The sequence below is a fragment of the Triturus cristatus genome, chromosome 1_2, assembly GCF_964204655.1.
Source record: "Triturus cristatus chromosome 1_2, aTriCri1.1, whole genome shotgun sequence".
Lineage (NCBI taxonomy): Eukaryota > Metazoa > Chordata > Amphibia > Caudata > Salamandridae > Triturus > Triturus cristatus.
In genome coordinates this window covers 1,009,506,738-1,009,525,473 of record NC_140580.1, presented here as the reverse complement: position 1 = coordinate 1,009,525,473, position 18,736 = coordinate 1,009,506,738, and the positions used below count along the sequence as shown (strand labels likewise).

The window sequence follows — 18,736 nt, the reverse complement described above, 5'->3', positions numbered from 1 at the left end:
CAGAAACAAGAAACAGCAATGGGTACATCATTTGCCCTAACATATGCTAAGTAATGATGGGGCACTGGGAAGCAGAGACCGTGTGGACCAAGAAGAACAATGAGGTCCTTAGAAAGGTGATTTTATGGGTCCGCTTAATTGATTACTTGTTTTTAAAATGGGAAGGAGGTGAGGAGGAGTTGATTAAAAAAATGTAAATCACTGAATGACAATCCTCAGAAATTACAATTCACTTATGAGACAAGCAATGTCAAAATGTACTTCTTGGACACTAAAGTTTTTCGAAAAAAGAAACATGTGCACTGAATTACATCGGAAGCCAACTAACTGAAATTGTATTTTATTTGCCAACAGTGCCCATCTGAAAGCATTGAAATGGAGTGTTCGATATAGAGAATTTCCAAGAGCATGTAGAAATTGCTACGAAATAGAGGAATTTGAACCAGAAGTGGAGAAGATGTTTGAGAGAGTCAGACGGCGGGGATATCCAGTCAGTGTAATTGAAGATGCCTCACTAAGAGCTAGATCCAGAAATAGGGATCAATTGCTGATTCTGAAAAATCCTAATAAGGCAGAGAAAGAAAAAGCCACACGATATATAATTGACTTTAAGCAGACAGAGAGAAATGAAAAAACAAACACCTACTGGAATATTTTTAGGAAGGAATAAGATTTGAAGCATGAGATTTTGAACCTTGCCAATATTACATATAAAAAGACAGCCTCATTAGGGGCCATGTTGATACAAAGCCACTCTGTAAAACAAAGAAATGAATCAAATAACTGGCTAAAGAAACTGGGCTTTTATAGAAGCCAGAAATGGAAGGCGTGCCAAATTGGTCGGAATGTGACAACTTTTAAAACATCAGACGCCAGTGCAAAACAGATCAAAGAATGGATCCATTGTGAGACTACACAAGTGGTGTACATACTGGAATGTGGCTGTGGTAAAAAATACATCAGAAGCACTGTAAACAAATTGAAACTTTGCATACTTCAGCATTTAAGAGTAATTGCCAATTGCGACTATAGCTATATGGTTGCAAAACATACCTGGGAAGAACATAGAGGAGACAAAGGTACACTTTGTTACTATGGGATACAACACATAGGAATTAAATCCAGGGGAGGAGATCATGAACTAGCATTGAGAAGATGTGAATCCCGATGGATACTGTCAATAGGAACTGAGATTCCATGGGGTTTGAATAAGGAATCTGAATTGCATGTACATCTATAAATTTCTACATTGATTGTTCCGGATATAGCTCTTTTACACACTCCCCTGTACACTTCTTTACCACTTTTTAACTGTGATAAGTGTGGGATCGTCTCTTGGTTGAGCTTGAATTGCACTTTTCTCACAATAGATCATGTTGCGAGAAAAACACATTTAAAGAATATATTGCTGCTAAAACAATGCACTCTATAAAACACTCTAGTGATGTTGGGTCAGATTAATTTCCTGCACCATTCTTAAATTAGATCATGCTGCTATAACAATGCACTTTAAGAACATTCTGCTGCTAACGCAATGCACTTTACAATATACCAGTGATACCGTGAGGCACTTTCTGCACTTTATCTGTTGCTTTTGATACATGAAAGTTAAGCACTTTCCTTGAATCATATTATGGTGTTAAAGAACACACACCAAAAATCTTTTCAGGATTTTAAATCTCAAATTTTAGGATATATGGTTCAAGAAGGGAAGACATGAGGAGAAAATCTGGATTTGTATGGATATGCTCTTTTTGCACATCTCCTGCATGAATAGGTTGTACTTTTGTCAAGCATTTGTTGCACGTCTTCTTTTGAGGAACAGCTGTTTCTAAGATTTTTAATTACAAGAAGAGACAGGAAGAATCAATGTTTGGGATTAATTCTATGAGCACAAATGTTTCCCGTTTGCTCTTCATGTGAAAATCTAAATGAATTCTATTGTTGATAGAAAAGTTGGGGGATAAAGAGGAAAAGAGATGGATACTTCACACCCAAGAAAATGAAAATGAAAATGAGATTAAATTAAATGTAATTAAACAAAAAAAAAGGAAAGTGTAAAAACAAATAAGCAATATAAGTTAATATTTCCAATAATAAGGTTTACATATGGTGATTATTCTCCAATGATTTTGGAAAGTGAGTCTGTAACAAACAGTACTTTACCAGAAGTGTATGACTGTAGGGAGGTTGGAGTTTGATTTTTAATTGGGAGAGGGACCAGAAAATGGAGGGAAGAATCCCTTTAAATGGACACTCTAAACAATGATAACTTAATGGCTCAGTAGAAGGCTTTTTTGCCAAAATGCGTCGGCCAGACCCTATGAGCACAGAACACTTTTGAATGAAATGAAAATAAAATAAAAATCCCGAGGAACATACAGATTGGTACCGTCTCCTGTTTGCAGGTGAAAAGAAGCGGCAGAAGGAATATGAGATTCCTATATATATATATATATATATATATATATATATATATATATATATATATATACACACACACATATATATGTGTGTATGTATGTATGTGATCAAGGCCCAAGGTCGGGCTGAAACGCGTCATGGCGGCATTGTGAATTTGAAATAAATATATTTTCTGCACCAAACTGTGGTCCGTATCCGTTGTCGTGAAGAGGCAGTAGCGGAGTTCTTTGGGATATATATATATGTATATATGAAAAAAGCTAATACTGTTTCTCTCCACGTCGCACGGAGAGAAAGTAACACAGGTACGGACCACCAACACACAGAAAATCTTCAAGACGCAGGGTCACAGCTCCATGGATTTTAATGCATTTTCACCATAGTTGTGCAGACAAGTGTCCATCCCAGACGCGTTTCGATCGCCGAAGCGATCTTGATCACCTGACGCGCTGGTGACGGGTCACCATTTTTAAATTTAGTGTGGCCAATCAGGTCACAGGATTGGTAAGCAGTGAACATAAACAGAAATAAAATACTATAAACGTGTGCACACATTCACAAAAGAGCAAAATGAGAGAAAAAATGCCAAGCAATGTATATCGATTGTGAGTTACACAAGAATAATTACCATTTGGTAAAATATAATTACACTGAGTAGAAGTAGACTTTAAAGCAGAAAATAAGCTTGCACTGATTTTAAATAAAGCAACATTGGTCACTATAATCACGGTTGAAAATTAAGTCCTATCCAGTGTGCAAATAAAAGAATCCCTGTCAAAATGTAAGCAAAAATTATTTTCTGTTGAGTAAAAGAATATGAGGAATTCTAGAATCATGGGCAAGTGCCCCATGAATCATGTCACATAGAACATTACAGTTGATCAACAAACACAATCGTCCAAATAACCATCATTGCTATACTCCCATAAAAAAATCACTAAAACCCAATATCATATTTCGGAATGTTTAAAAAATACAGTATTGCTTGACACCATAATAAGAATATGATCAATGCTCTTTAAAAACGTGTGCAAAACAGTGCAGAAAAAAGTGCTATGTGCAGATAACTATATAAGACATAACCCTAATAGACAATAAAAACACACTTGATGGTAGTGCTATGCAAGAGGTCGCAATTTCAATTATAATAAATATAATATTAAAGTGCTAATGTTTCATATACATCAAGTACCAAGCATACGATGTCAGTGCAAAATGTTAGTGCCACAATAATGATTTTAAAATTCATCTAAAAAGAAAAAGGACATTTCTAAGAAGAAAAATACCAAGGTTCAGAAAGGGGTAAAAATAGGTTAATGTTTCATATTATATGTTGCGACAACTGATCGGGACAGTGAGCGAGGTCTTTAAGAAAACACCTGAGAATTGTGCCATAGTGGCAGGAGGAAACTACAATCAACTAGATTATAAAAAGTTATGTAGGTCCTCACTGGTGTTCAATCCATTTGGCATTCGAGTGTCAAGTATTAAAATAAAAGATGACTCCAACTGTCTTAATTTTCTCTCCCTGTTGCCACCCCGATAGGAAGGAGGAACTGACCCAATCACAGAGTATCGGAGATCATTAACTCTATTTTCATGTACGGCCTCAAAGTGCCGGGCAACCGGGTAATTAGGCTCCGAATTCACAATTGCATGTAAGTGCTGTAGTATTCGGTTAAAAACTGGCAATTTGGTACTCCCAATGTATTTAAGATGACAAGTGCATTCTAACTGGTATACAGCATATTCAGTCCGACAGGTGTAGTCACATTAATTTGGAGCACATCCATTCAGGAAAGACGAACGGACTTCAGCAACCATAAGGCAATTAATTTCTCATACAGAGCGACCAATCATGGCATACGATATCACTTAAAGGAGGCAGAAGCCGCACATGCGCTCATAGACTGCCAAGCCAGGTCCTCCCTGGACTGGAAACAAGCATCCTAGGACCGGTTTCGGGGTTTCACCTCTCTTCAGCCAGGATAGCTTGATTCCAGTGGCATGGAGAGCAAGGGACCCACGTCTAGGCATACCCTTCCCACTCGGGGTGACAAATGCAAAAAAACTGTTGATGGACAGAATGCAGAACAATGTCATACATTCACCTCATGGCCATGTCTGAACTGGGGTGGCGTGGTGAGCAAAATAACAATGGATTAAACCCAGATCTGTGACTGGGGGTGAATGTTTTGCCAATGTGCAACATTCCGTCCATCATCTTGTGTGTTTTGCTGTTCACCCTATGTGGGAAGGGTATGCCCAGACGTGGGTCCCATGCTCACTACGCTACTGGAGTCAAGCTATCCTGGCTGCAGAGGGGTGAAACCCCAAAACCGGTCCTAGGATGCTTGATTCCGGTCCAGGGAAGACATGGCTTGGCAGTTCGGGCTGGACTGTTCCCATGAGGCACAGGATCAAGACTGATTTTCATATGGCCATGTCTGAACTAATGTGGCGTGGTGAGCAAAATAATGATGGATTAAACCCAGATTTGTGACTGGGGGGGAATTTTTGCCAAAGTGCGACATTCCGTCCATCATCTTGTGTGTTTTGTTGTTCACCCTATAGGGGAAGGGTATGCCCAGACGTGGGTCCCGTGCTCACTACGCCACTGGAGTCAAGCTAGAATGGCTGAAGAGGGGTGAAACCCCGAAACCGGTCCTAGGATGCTTGATTCCGGTCCAGGGAAGACATGGCTTGGCAGTTCGGGCTGGACTGCTCCCATGAGGCACAGGGTCAAGACTGATTTGCATATGGCCATTTCTGAACTGGGGTGGTGTGGTGAGCAAAATAACGACGGATTAAACCCAGATCTGTGACTGGAGGTGAATGTTTTGCCAACGTGCAACATTCCGTCCATCATCTTGTGTGTTTTGCTGTTCGCCCTAAGTGGGAAGGGTATGCCCAGACGTGGGTCCCGTGCTAACTACACCACTGGAGTCAAGCTATCCTGGCTGAAGAGGGGTGAAACCCCGAAACCGGTCCTAGGATGCTTGATTCCGGTCCAGGGAAGACATGGCTTGGCAGTTCGGGCTGGACTGTTCCCATGAGGCACAGGATCAAGACTGATTTTCATATGGCCATGTCTGAACTAATGTGGCGTGGTGAGCAAAATAACGATGGATTAAACCCAGATCTGTGACTGGGGGTGAATGTTTTGCCAATGTGCAACATTCTGTCCATCATCTTGTGTGTTTTGCTCTACACCGATGGCAGGTTAACCGGTTTAGAGGTAAACAGAGTTTGACCAGCATTCGGACAGCAGATACTGAAAACAAACTCAACACAAGTTTAAGTCTGTTCTGACCTCTACTTGAGAGGAAGGGAAAATACTGGTCGGGCCACGAGCTGATCAGGCCAACAGAATCAAGTCCTCAAATCCCACTGACCAGCATCTCAATACTTGTTCAAGAAACCTTAGTAAGTAGTCTTGAGGGACGGTGGGGCTTCCTCTTTGATAACCAATAGAGTATAGCAAATTGTCAGTTCTTAATTTGTAAAACAAATAAGTGCCAGAGTCCTAGTCAGGAGGCCACAGCAGCTTGCACCACACATTGTCACTGTCAGCACTGCCAGTGGCAGTACCTACACAACTCATAACGATCACACTGCTACAAGTGTGACAATTCAGACTGCTCGAGGCCCCCAAAGCTATAACAATGGCTTGGGAGGTAGGTATTAGTTGTTTACAATGTATATTAAATTAGTAAACAACTGTTTCTTTGTTTGTTTTAAATTACGCAAACAGTACCACCATGTGGCAGCTGTCATAAGTGCAAGCGTTAGCAATTAAGTGCCGGTGCCGAGCACCGGAATCCACGGGCTAAAATTAAGTACTGATAGCAATTAGTGCTATCTTGTATAAAGGGCAGTTTGGAGAAGGGCATCAGAGTGTGTTATCCTTTGTACCAAGAAATATAGTGATAGGCAGCCCTCAATGCAATCCTGTATTGATAGTAATAAAGTGACTGGTAGGCTCAGTGCTTGGGGTGATAGGGACCGGTGGCAGCCTATGTCTTATCCAGACAGGTAAAGAGAGACAGACAGCCTCCAGTACTGTTCTTTATAGTTATTAATATGGTGCAGGGTAAATTCCAGTGCACATACAATATGGCAAGGGTCAGCTTCTGGAGACATTCTGTATTGATAATGATATGGTGAGGGGCAGCCTCCAGACCTGTCTGGTATATACAGTGATATCGTGAGGGGCAGGCTCCAATTCAGTCCGGTACAGACAGATATATGGTGAGTGTCAGTCCCCAGTACTGTCCTTTATACACAATGATATGGTGAAGGACAGACTCCAGTGCTGTCCGGTATAGACTGATATCGTGTGGGACAGCCTCCAGATTTGTCCGGTATAAACAGTGATACAGTGAAGGACAGTCTCCAGTGGTGTCCTGCATATACAGTGAAATGATGAAGGGCAGCCTGCAGTGCTGACGGGTATAGAGAGCGATACGGAGAGGGGCAGCCTCCATTGGTGTCCGGTACAGGCAGCGATTCAGTGAGGGGCAGCTTCCAATACTCTCCAGTACAGCCTCCAGGGATGTTTGGTATACACAGTGATATGGTGAGAGGCAGTCTCCAGTGGTGTCCGGTATAGACAGTGATATGGTGAGAGGCAGCTACCAGTGCTGTCCTATATAGACAGTGATATGGTGATGGGCAGCCTCCAGTGGTGTTTGGTATAGACAGTGATACGGTGAGAGGCAGCCTCCAGTGCCATCCAATATAGACAGTGATACAGTGAGGGGCAGCCTCCAGTGTGGTCCGGTATAGACAGTGATATGGTGAGAGAGAGCCTCCAGTGATGTCCGACAGACAGTAATACAGTGAGGGCCAGCCTCCAGTGGTGCTCAGTACAGACAGTGATATGGTGAGAGGCAGCCTCTAATGCTGTCTGGTATAGACAGTGACAAGTTGAGGGGGCAGCCTCCAATGCTGTCTGGTGCAGACACTGATACGGAGAGGGGGCAGCCTCCAATGTGGTCCAGTACAGGCAGTTATATAGTGAGAGGCAGCCTCTAATGCTGTCTGGTACAGACAGTGATACACTGAGGGGCCAGTCTCCAATGCTGTCTGGTACAGACAGTGATACGGTGAGGGAGCAGCCTCCAATGCTGTCCTGAACAGACAGTGATGCAATAAGGAGGCAGCCACCAGTGCTGTCCTGTACAGACAGTGATACAGTGAGGGGGCAGCCTCAAATGGTGTTGGGTACAGACAGTGATACGGTCAGGGGGCAGCCTCCAAAGTTTTCCGGTATCAACAGTGATATGGGGAGAAGGGCAGTCTCCAATTTTATCTGGTACAGACTGTGATATGGAACGGGGCAGTCTGCAGTCCTGGCCGTTACAGGCTAGGATTCGGTGAGGGGACAGCCTCCAATGGTGTCTGGTACAGACAGTGATATGTGAGGAGACAGCCTCCAATGCTGTTGAGTACAGACAGTGATACAGTGATAGGTAGTCTCCAGTGCTGGCTGTTATAGACAGTGATACGGTGAGGGGCAGCATCCAGTGGTGTTTGGTATAGACAGTGAGAGGCTGCCTCCAATGCCCGTACAGACAGTGATATGGTGAGAGGCAGTCGCCAGTGGTGTCCTGTAAGACAGTGATATGGAGAGGGGCAGCCTCCAGTGGTTTTCGGTAGAGACAGTGATACAGTGAGGAGGCAGCCTTCAATGCTGTCCGGTACAGACAGTGATATGGTGAGAGTGCAGCCTCCAGCCCTTTCCGGTACTGACAGTGATACACTGAAAGCCAGCCCCCAGAGGTTTCCGGTTCAAACAGTGGTATGGTGAGGGAGCAGTCTCCAACGCTGTCTGTACAGGCAGTAATCAATGATGAGGCAGCTTCCAATACTCTCCAGTACAGACAGTGATACAGTGAGGGGGCAGTTGCCAATGCTGTCCGGTACAGACAGTGATACGGTGAGGGGGCAGCCTCCAATACACTCCGGTACAGGCAGTGATACGGTGTGGGGCAGCCTCCAATACTCTCCAGTGCAGGCAGTGATATGGTGATGGGGCAGCCTCCAATGATGTCCAGTACAGACAGTGATATTGTGGAGGTATCAGCAGGCAGTGCTATGCAGCACAGAGATTGCTATGCTGAGTGCAGACAGTAAGACGGTGACGGCAGACTCCAGTCTCTCCCTGCAGGCAGTGACAGGATTAGATTGCAGGTGTTTTCCACTCTGACGATGATGTATTTAGACATGATGAATGGCCCTATCCCTGTCGGAAAGGCAGTTCAAACCCTTGTGTTTACCAACACTTACAGTAATAAAGGACCTCGCATTGCTCCCCTGTATATGTTTGTGGGAGCGGCGGCTCCTCCGTTAGGGTGGAGGAGCATCACCCCGCCTATTGCGAGTGCGGCAGGTACGCACAGAATAATACAATGCTCATTACCATTTTACTATTCTGTGTGCCGTTGGCTGCGCTAGCACAAGCATGATGGTGGGGGAAGGGCAGACAGATTCCTGCACATTGCAGAATGACTGCTTCAAGTGCTCAGTGCGCATGATACATTAGCCGACTGTCTACAGCCAGCCAATCTGTCATGCACACTTTAGAGCCTGCAATCCCAGTGCTGTAAAACAGCTAAGGGATTGCAGGCACAGGCCCCCAGACTCAAACTGAGTGCTGGATTACCCTGCTCCAACCAAGGAGCTCCAGGATTGGTTGGATTTGCATGCAGGAAGTAAACCGCCTTCCTTTCCTGCCAGCTGTCGTCAGTAGAGGAGAAAGGAAACACATTGCGGAGTTGTACGGTGCGCCGTACTGCACCGATTTTTAGATCTCGCCTAGGCAGTGCTTGCGCTGTCTCTTCGAGACATGCTGTATTGAGGTATGGACTTAAAGCTACGCCCATTTTCCAACCATCTTTTCAATTTGCTCCTCCTACTGTCCTGTGTAAATTACGGCTTTTGATTCGTAAATAGGCTCAATAGTCCCTCGTTCGTACCTCCCTCTCTTCTGTTGTTACCTCCTATGAGTACAGCCCTTCTTACATCTGTCTTTACTTGTTAGGTTTCATTAACAGTTAGTAAGCACTACTTAGTTCGGTAATGTCTTACTGAAGCAGGCAGGACATGCTGCACGGACAGACACTGCATTTCTTTTCCATGTATTTACTTTTGTAGCAATTTCGGCACACTGCGCTTTAGCTTTAAACATCCGAAGCTAAAGCGTGACTTGCCGCCATTGCTACAAATGTCAAGAAATAGAAAAGGCAGGCGGACGCCATATTTGTTTTCCATTTATTAACTTTTGTAGCAATGGAAGCATGCAGTGCTTTAGTTTTAAACATCTTGAGCTAAAGTGTGGCGTGCTGCGATTGATACAAAAGTAAATAAATAAAGAATAAAGGCGGACTGCCATCGCACTTCTTTTCCATTTATTTACTTTGTATCAATCACGGCACGCTGTGATTTGAAAATCTTACGCTAAAGCGCTGCATTAGGCGAATGGCTTTCTGCAGTCTTTTCTTGTGCCTGCACAGTGTTAAGTCCTCCTCCAACCTGCGCACCGAATTTCAGTGTTTGCATCATGGATTTGAGCGAGTTTGAGCAAGACAACAGCAGTAGCAGGCTAAGCTCTACTGTGCTTTCTGTGTGTATCAGCGAGCCCAGTTGCTTGCGAATAAATAAGGCAGGCCTGGTCCCGGTCCTGGGCAAGAGTTGTATTCTTCAGTATCGAAGGAGCAGTACTTTATTCGATTAATAGAGGCCCACATATATATAAAGTAACAGGCAAAGGTACTGCACCCTTTCCTTGATTCATGGATTTTTTTTATTAATTATGCTATTGCTACAATACTTTTTGAGAAAAAAAGTTCTAACAAACATTCTCATTTGCATCGTCAATAGCTCAAAATGTAATTAATGCGAGAACTATTGCATTGCAAATGCTTGTTAAAGTTGCTACAGGCTGCACTGTGGCGAGGACATGTTTATTCCCTGAACTAAACAATCTAATTACCACAAGAACTAACTTAAATGTTTGCGATGAGGGTTAATAACGCATATAAGGGCTCCCAGATAGCATCAATACTATAGTGCACTGCAGGGGAACCCCTTGTGCAGCAACTGTTGGAATACAGGGAATGGACGTCGCTGCCTATGATCTCAGAATACAAATAAGACACCGTTCCCTGCCAGCTCTCCACCCTCAGCCCTCCTTTCTCTCAAAACCCCACGTTGTTGGTAAATCTTACCTTGTCGCCTTTCGGTCCCATAGGCCCTCTTCTGCCGGGGCAGCCCTGGAAAGACAAGAAACAACACCATAAATCAAGAGCGGGTCCACGTCTGTCCCCAGGGCCCTGCTTCCTGTCACTGACTGCACTTTCCCTGCCTAGGTCAGGGCATGCCCAGACCAAATACTCCCCTACCCCCAGGTCAGCTCATGTAATAGGACAGGGTGGGAGGAATGACTCCCTCTGAGACAGGTGCTGTGGCCAGGAAGCCTACCTATCTATCAGCGCCGTGAAAGGAGATGCAGAACTGCAACAGGGTTGTTTCCAGGGAAACAGATGCTCTATACCTGTTACATCACAATGTTCACCTGTGTGACTACTGCTGATTGCTCCCGAGGCATCCAATCAAAAGAACGAAAGAAATATTCAGCTACAGAACTTGAGGGGGTTCCAGTCTGTGAAAATAGACACTGCACTTTGATCTACACTCAAACCACCTGCTGTGAATCACACTGGAAGGTGGTCACTCTGCAGTGGTTCAACAGGCAGCTCGCTTAAGTCGCATAAAGAGCTTTCCTTAGGAGAGCGGTAGATGAGACTATCTGTAAAGCTCAGATGGGAAAATCACCTTTAAGCCCAAGTCAGAAACAAAATTGCTATGTCAATAGAGGGAGTGTAGGAGGTGAGGTGATACAGGTAAACCACTGTTTCTAGTCTGAAACTGCCAATCTGGGGCAATTCAATTATCATTCTGTAGCCAGATCTGGACCAACAACTCCTATAAAAAATATTTTAATTTGCTTTGACAACTACTTGAAAGGAAGCATTCTGCATTCATACAATGTTTGCTTTGATTCCATGCTGGTAGATGAGTGACAATTCCTAGACAGTGGCGTAAGCTACAAACTGCGAGAAAACCACATGAACCTGCTTTTCGGTGTTAAAAAACGACACTCGTAGAAACAAAGGGCAGCTTTTTTGTATCAAGACGACTCCAAATTCCCGGTAATATAATTAGACATATTAATGTTCTGAAAGCAATGAATGGTCATACTGAGATTTAAACAACAAGTTTTATATAGGCGCTTAATAGCTGCATTTAAAATGTTATAGCAATAACTGGATTTTGCAAACACTGCCAATTTTTGTCTTCTGAGAAACCGGATGTCGAGGAGGACAAAGTGGTCAATTGAAGACGCCAGGATTACAACCCGGGTCTTGCTCACAGCTATCTTCAACACATGCAGTAGAACAGATGTCTTTAGTGCAGATGCAAGTGTAGAGTAATGACCCACTGAGTGATGTAATGAGAGCCCATAGTGGAGCACAGGCACATATCAAAAACATTAAACGTGTAACGAACAAGCAACACCCTTCCGTGTAACATCACCAGAATGGCAGACGTCAACATCAATGATAAGCTCAGCAGAACTAATATAAGTTTTTTAGAAGATACGGATGCAGAATACGAAATTACACCAAAGTCGGCCGCCTCACCCAACAAAACAAGCATTGGCATAGCCAATAGGTCTCGCCTTTGGGATCTTCTAAGTGTTTAGCTATGCAACACATTACTACAGGAGAGCTGTTGGCTTTGTCTATATGTTTTAGCCATGCTGTATAGCAGAATGGCTAAAAGTAAAGGGAATAACGAACAGCAAAGAAATAGCAGCACATCCAGAGAGACAGCAGTATCAGGAAAAGGCATATAAAGTGGCAGTTTTGTGGTCTAATGTCAATGATGTAATTGTCTAACATCAAAAACCTCCTCGAATTTCAACGGACATTGGCTTAGTGTTTGATCAAATAAAATGATGTGCTATTAAATCCGAGGAAACGGGATATGTGTTGAAAAGTTTACTCTGTGTTCAGCATTGAGTGGTTGGGGGTTCATTATACATGCTTTCACTGTTTAGGTCTCACCTGGCGTTAGCAGCGCGCATGCCCTCTTGGAATCAATACGGATTCCGAAGGGGACTTGAAGCCCCGCCCCTTCTTTCCATTGGCTTGCATCATAGCTTATGCTAAACGCAGTTTTTCTATTGTGAAGGGGGCTTTTAAATCCCTCCTTGTTGCCGCTCTGTCCGCTTTTAGCTCCACCCACTGGGACTTGATGCTTTACTTGTGGCGTGTTACTATCTCCTTTAATTAGAGGGTGAGGACATTTTTTTGTCATTCCGGCTAGACCGCGGCGCACACTGTTTACTTATTATCATTCCGGCTTGTTTAGTGTAAGCAAGCGGCAGTGCGTTATCAGCTGACCGCAGTGTTGTTAAGTTCTTCTAAATGTCGGGATTGCATGCTGCTGTCTTATTTTAAATCTCTCTTGCGTCTTTTCTCTTGACTCGCAGTCAGTTTTTGTGGTCGAGTGTTTGTGTCCTCGAGAATGTGTAAGTACGTGCCAGGAAGTGTTTTTGAAGGAGAGAGTGTCAGCACGGCGCATGCTGTTTCCTTATTGTCATTCTGGCCTGGTTAGTGTAAGCGGCAGCGCGTTATCAGCTGCCTGCAGTGTTAAAGTTCTTCTAAATGCCCGGGGTTGCATGCTGATGTCTTATTTTAAATCTCCCTTGTGTCTTTTCTCTTGACTCGCAGTCAGTTTTTGTGGGCGAGTGTTTGTGTTCTCGAGAATGTGTAAGAAGTGCGTGCCAGGAAGTGTTTTTGAAGGAGAGAGTGAGTGTCAGACAGTGTTTTTGAAGTGTGTGTGTTTCAGGCAGTGTTTGTATTGCTGCATCAGTGAATGTGTATGTTCTTATATGCACCAGATAGTGCATGTGTCAGTCGTGTTTATTTACAAAGTTTTATATAGCGCGACCTTGTGCGAACGACATTCAGTGTTTGGTCAGTCAGAGCTTTTTGTTACTTAGTTTGTGCGTGTGTCAGTGTCTCAGGCAATATGAGCGTGTGTGCCAATGCTTGTTTTTTAAAGTAAGCTAAGAGAAAGAGGGGATGCCACAGCTGTGGCATGAACTGGAACAGTACGTGCTGCCGGTCATATGGTTTTATTGTTACTGTGAAGACGGAAGCTTGCATGCATTTGGAAACTGTTTTATGTTTCGATGTTGCCGCTCTCGAATTTTGCATTGCAGGAACACACCCGATGCTACCTTTAGAGCCATCACTTACCACCAGCCGTTCCATCCTACCACCCTCCTTTCTGCTCTTAACTACATTACTCATTATGCGGCTGCAATTGTTTCCGATTACTACAACTGCCCTGCCTCTGTATTAAAGTGGGGGCCTCCCGGGTTACGTGGGGGGGGAATCTTGGCTTGGTAGGCTCCCGCACCAATATGGGGAACATGCAGATTCTGCTTGAGGCATGTGTCAGCAATATTGGAAATCCGGCACCGATTGCCCATCGCTATCTGAGAGCAGCAATGGGGAGGGGGGACACAAGTAGACTACATATTTTTCACTACCTCATCAGGGTCGGGTTAGAAAAATGGAGGGCGTTAAGCGCTCCAGTAATTTTAGCATGGCAGGAGCCAAGAGTGCTTGGGTCGCAATTTGGGGAGGTGTACACTGTCCAGTGCAGGGGCGTGGCAACAATAGAGTCATGTGAACAAGCCTTTATTTTTTCCTCATTTTGTTATAATGTATCTATTTTGTATGGATTCAAAACTATTCTTTCAAATATATTGTCTTTTTTCCCCACTGTCAAAAATGCAATTGTATAATATTTCGCCTTGTATATTCACCCACATCACCCATCCAAAAATGGCTGCCGAGATACATTTCTTTATACACAAGCCTGCAGGAGAAATTGCTTGAGTCCTTCTAAAGGAGACAGTCTAAATTATCTCTATGGTTAAAACTCTTGTGATATCACGTGCCATGCACTCTGGTTGTTACTATGCACCGATCCCCTATGCTGCCTTCGGTGAGTATTGGCTGCAAGATGAGAGACCTTATCGGGAGGAAGGGGGCTTTGCTACTAGCAGATATTCTGGACATGGGCTTTGGTGTTGTAGTGATAGACCTATTGCAAAGAGGCATTTTTCGTCTCTGCTGTTACGGGCAAGTGTGGTCATGTGTGGGCAAACAATAGTGCCCTACTTTCTGCAGCCCCTGGGGGTGCCCTTCCTCAACTTTCTAATTCAACAGTGAACATCCCTATCGTCCACAGCCCCCTGAAGTGTTCCGACTGCATTGCTAATGCTAAATACTTCAAATGTCCCAAAAGCGAGACCGATTGCATTGCAAACGCTTATTTTAAGTTTTACTAGTACTTCTCTTCTGCACAGACACTTCTGTTAGTAAAGGAAGACCTACGGGCGAGAAAAGGGACACAAGAGCAGCCCTCTCCCCGGGGCTGGGGAAGTAAAAGAAAGAAGACAATCTATGCGCCCCACACACTTGCTGCGTCCTCATTGGCGCACACTACAGCGCTACTTTCTAGCTGGGCCTGGTGTGTGAGGACATTTAGAGCATGTTGGTGAAAGTGTGACAAACGGTGCCTCTAAGCAGAGCGCCCCTGTCTGAGATCCTGTGAACAAAGAAGTCTGTGTACACACATGACTGGCGCCCCTTCACTGCCAGCGGGGTCCCCTCTGCCTGCATATTAAAGCCCCAAGAGGAGCAACTCCCTGCAGGGAGGCGGAGTAGTCACACAGACAAGAAACACAGACAAGAAACCCAAGTGCCAGGCGGGTGAAACTGCAGCCAAGGTCTCCTGAAACTACATGTCTGACTCCTGGAGTTGCAGATACGCATGCACGCACTTCCTCGGCCTCTTGCACACAGACTTGTGCATTAGTGGTAGGAAAGCGAAGACCTCTCATATCTCTCTCTCACATACCGCGCTAAACGACAAATGAACAGAAACACTGGGGATTAGATATCCATTCTGTCCATTTTACCTCAGACACCTACAGGTACAACCTCTGGTACAAAACGATGGACAGGGTAAATTAGTTTCAAAGCTTATGCTTGTAATATTTCACCTAATTTATTAACAAACTGTCTACAAGACATGTTTTGCCAACACACAGTACAGACTGTACATATCAGAATGAAAGATACAAAACAGCCGACAAACATAGAAGCGCTGGTGAAGCTACTGCTAAAGCGTTTTAAAGGCATTTTTAATAACAGGATGGAAGGAGGGACAAACACAAGGGATCTGGTTTCAATTGAGAAACACTGAGGGTAAAGAAAATTCCATTGTTTTTATATGTTTTCAATAGTGTAATGGAGTAACACTGTCAAAAGAAAACGCAGACTATTTTTCGTGTCATTTATGTTGGTGTTTGAGATAGAAGCTTGTATTGCACCTTACTGTAGGACTCTACAGGTGTCGCCTTCAGCCGCACTAGCGCAGACTTGTAAGATTGTCATGTTCATGTCACTTCTGTAATTACCCAGAGCGTCACGTCAGAGGGCGCTCAGTGGTGAGCGCCAGCCAAGTACACAAAGTGCAAATTATGAAATATATGCTTAGTGGCATTTTCAGTTCCAACAAAAAAAGAGACTTGTGTCTTTCTTAAACGGAGCAAAAGAAAAACACCAAAAAAAACAGTCACACTTTCTCCCCTTAAAGGAGAAACAACCACGGTGTAAAGGCACACAATATTAGACACCTCTGATCCATTAACACTATGCGACAACTGTAAACAATGTTCAGGTCTGCATGGATCCCTGAGCTAACATGGGAGGAGGACACAAGTAGTGCAGCATGTCTGCTTCAAATAAATCACAACCAACTCAAGGGAACTTGTTTGAAGCAAAATTACCGAGGGGGAAGGAGATCAACGGGCTCGTTTCATCCGCAGCTCGGTGTTCGATAGGAGTAGCGATGAGTCTCCAGTATTTGCTCTTCACACAATTCTTGCACACCTGCTGACATGTCATGGAAGTTAGCAGTCATTACATCTGGGAAGAGGCTTCCAAACTGGTTTTGCTAAGGCGGTGCAGCGGACCTACGAAGTTAAACATTATCCACATAGCAGTGGCGGATAATGTCGGTGGCTTGTATAGTATTCTGGCGGTCAAGTGACGGCCCGTGGGCAAAGGCGCCTTACACACCAACTATTCAGGGATTTTATGTCCTGTCTTTCTAAAGAAAATCAGTAGACGCACACTTTCAACTAACAGATAGCTGCAGGAATGTGGCAAAAACTGTGTTTTATATTTCCCAACAAAACGGTATGCATGGCATTTTCTGGTTGGTACTGCGTTTGAGGAAGCGAAGTGCACGTGAAGAAACAAGCGGAAGCCCTTGATTCTTCCTTGTTTGATATTAAGCATTATAATGCGGTAAGCAGGGTCGGACTGGCACAGAAATGAACCTTTAGACCCCGTAGAAAGAGGCTCTCTCGCTTAGGACATCTACCAGCTTTCTCATCAAGAAAGAGAAATATCTAACCCAGGGAAAGAAAACAACAAGAACGGCCGCCAACGAAAGTGAAAGCGCAAGGATCATGATGTGGAGCCGGCAAGGCGACCGCGAGCAGGATAATGTAAACAAGCGCGCGGGTGTCCCTAATTACAAACAGATGGCCCCTACGCGCCGCTGCTCGCTCCCGCAAGGTGGATGTCGCCACATACATGAGTGTGTGGAAAAGAGCTGACCAATTTCTAAAGGTCATCTCCTAGGGCAGCGCATGCGCGCTGCCTAGGTGAGACCTAAAAAAGCACTTCATCTCCCTGTGCATACAAAATAAATATGACCTTGTGTAATGCAACTGGTTTCATGCAAAGTGCTACGACACCTGTTTCACGCTTTACCACTGTACATAAGAAAACGGTAGGGAGAAAAACGAGGAACGCAAAGAGGGATGGAGGGAGGGCGGCAAGAGGGCAAAAACAGAAGGAGGAAAAGAAAAGGAGAACTATGAAAAGGAGGAGAAATACGAAGCGGGAGGGAGTAAAAGAGGAATATGCGTGCGAGTTTCACAGAAGCACACAAGAGTGCTCGGAGGGAAAACAAGAAAACGGACTGCAATGAAAAATAATGCAGGTCAACAACATTGCATTCAATTTGCAACCGGTTTAACTCTGCTTAACTCTGCTTCTGGAATGAAAGAAGGTCAGCCCATGCACAGGTTTTGGGGTAGGTTAGCTAAGGTAGATGGGTTTCCCTAATTTTGAAAGGGTGGCATGCTAACGTGCACAGAGAGGGGCACAAGCACATATCAAAAACATTGAACATGTGTCACGAACAAGCAATGCAGAGTATGAAATTACACCAAAACCAGCCACCTCACCTAACAAAAAAACTGCTTCATCTCCCCAAGTGTACAAAATAAATATGAGCTTGTGTAATGCAAATGGTGTTAATGTAAAGCGCTCTGATACCTACTTTGTGCTTTACCAATGTAGGGAGGAAAAGGAGGAGTACCGAGAGGGAGGGGGTTAAGAGGGCAAAATGAGGAGGAGGGAAAAATTAGAAATACGAAAAAGGAGGAAGATTATTATGTGAGAGGTGGTAAGAGAGAAATATATGGGTGCATTTGGGGGTTTCACAAAAGCATGAATATGACAAAATGCTCCCACACGACCTATAGTGGTTTAATTGCGGCTTTCACAAGCTCTAAAGGGCTCCCTATACTATACAATAAATATATTTTTTTGGGAACAGCAGAATCACCAGATGCGATGCAGAAGGACCGTCTTAACAAATTAATGCGGCCTGACTGATTGAACCAGCAGTTTATTTCAAAGATCCATCTTACATCACTTTGGAGGACATTACTCCATAAGAAATACCCTCTATCAAATCCAGGATATCTCAACCATACAGTGAGGAAATACAGGCAAAACTATGCCAGGGGTGAAAGTGAGTCATCCTATCAGTAGGAAGTAACCAAACTAGGAGAGGGTGTCTGGCTGGCAAAGACACAGCGGATTGCAGAAAACGATAATTTTCTGATTATTTCAGCAGGACTTTTCCATCGCACCGCCACGATTGAAAGTAAGAATAGAAAGTGGATGGCCCTGAGGAAGGTGGACACTAAGTAATTGAATCCACCGAAACGTACGTTGGCACTAGATATCCCCGGCTTTCGGCCACACCATGGATGGATGAACAGGACCTTCATCATGCAGTGTTGCAGCATGTCTCTCTGAAGCCTGGGGGACAATAGACAGATTGAATGAGTGTA

General features: G+C 44.1%; 1 protein-coding gene across 4 annotated transcripts in view; it reads right to left on the bottom strand.

The window, feature by feature from the left end:
• Positions 1-18,736, bottom strand: part of LOC146868589 (uncharacterized) — a 1,503,661-nt gene that overhangs the window by 889,799 nt on the left and 595,126 nt on the right. For all 4 annotated transcript variants that reach the window (XM_085611695.1, XM_085611716.1, XM_085611705.1 and 1 more), the window contains one exon: positions 10,656-10,700. In XM_085611695.1, the coding sequence (XP_085467821.1) occupies positions 10,656-10,700 (45 nt within the window). The remainder of the gene's footprint in view (positions 1-10,655; positions 10,701-18,736) is intronic.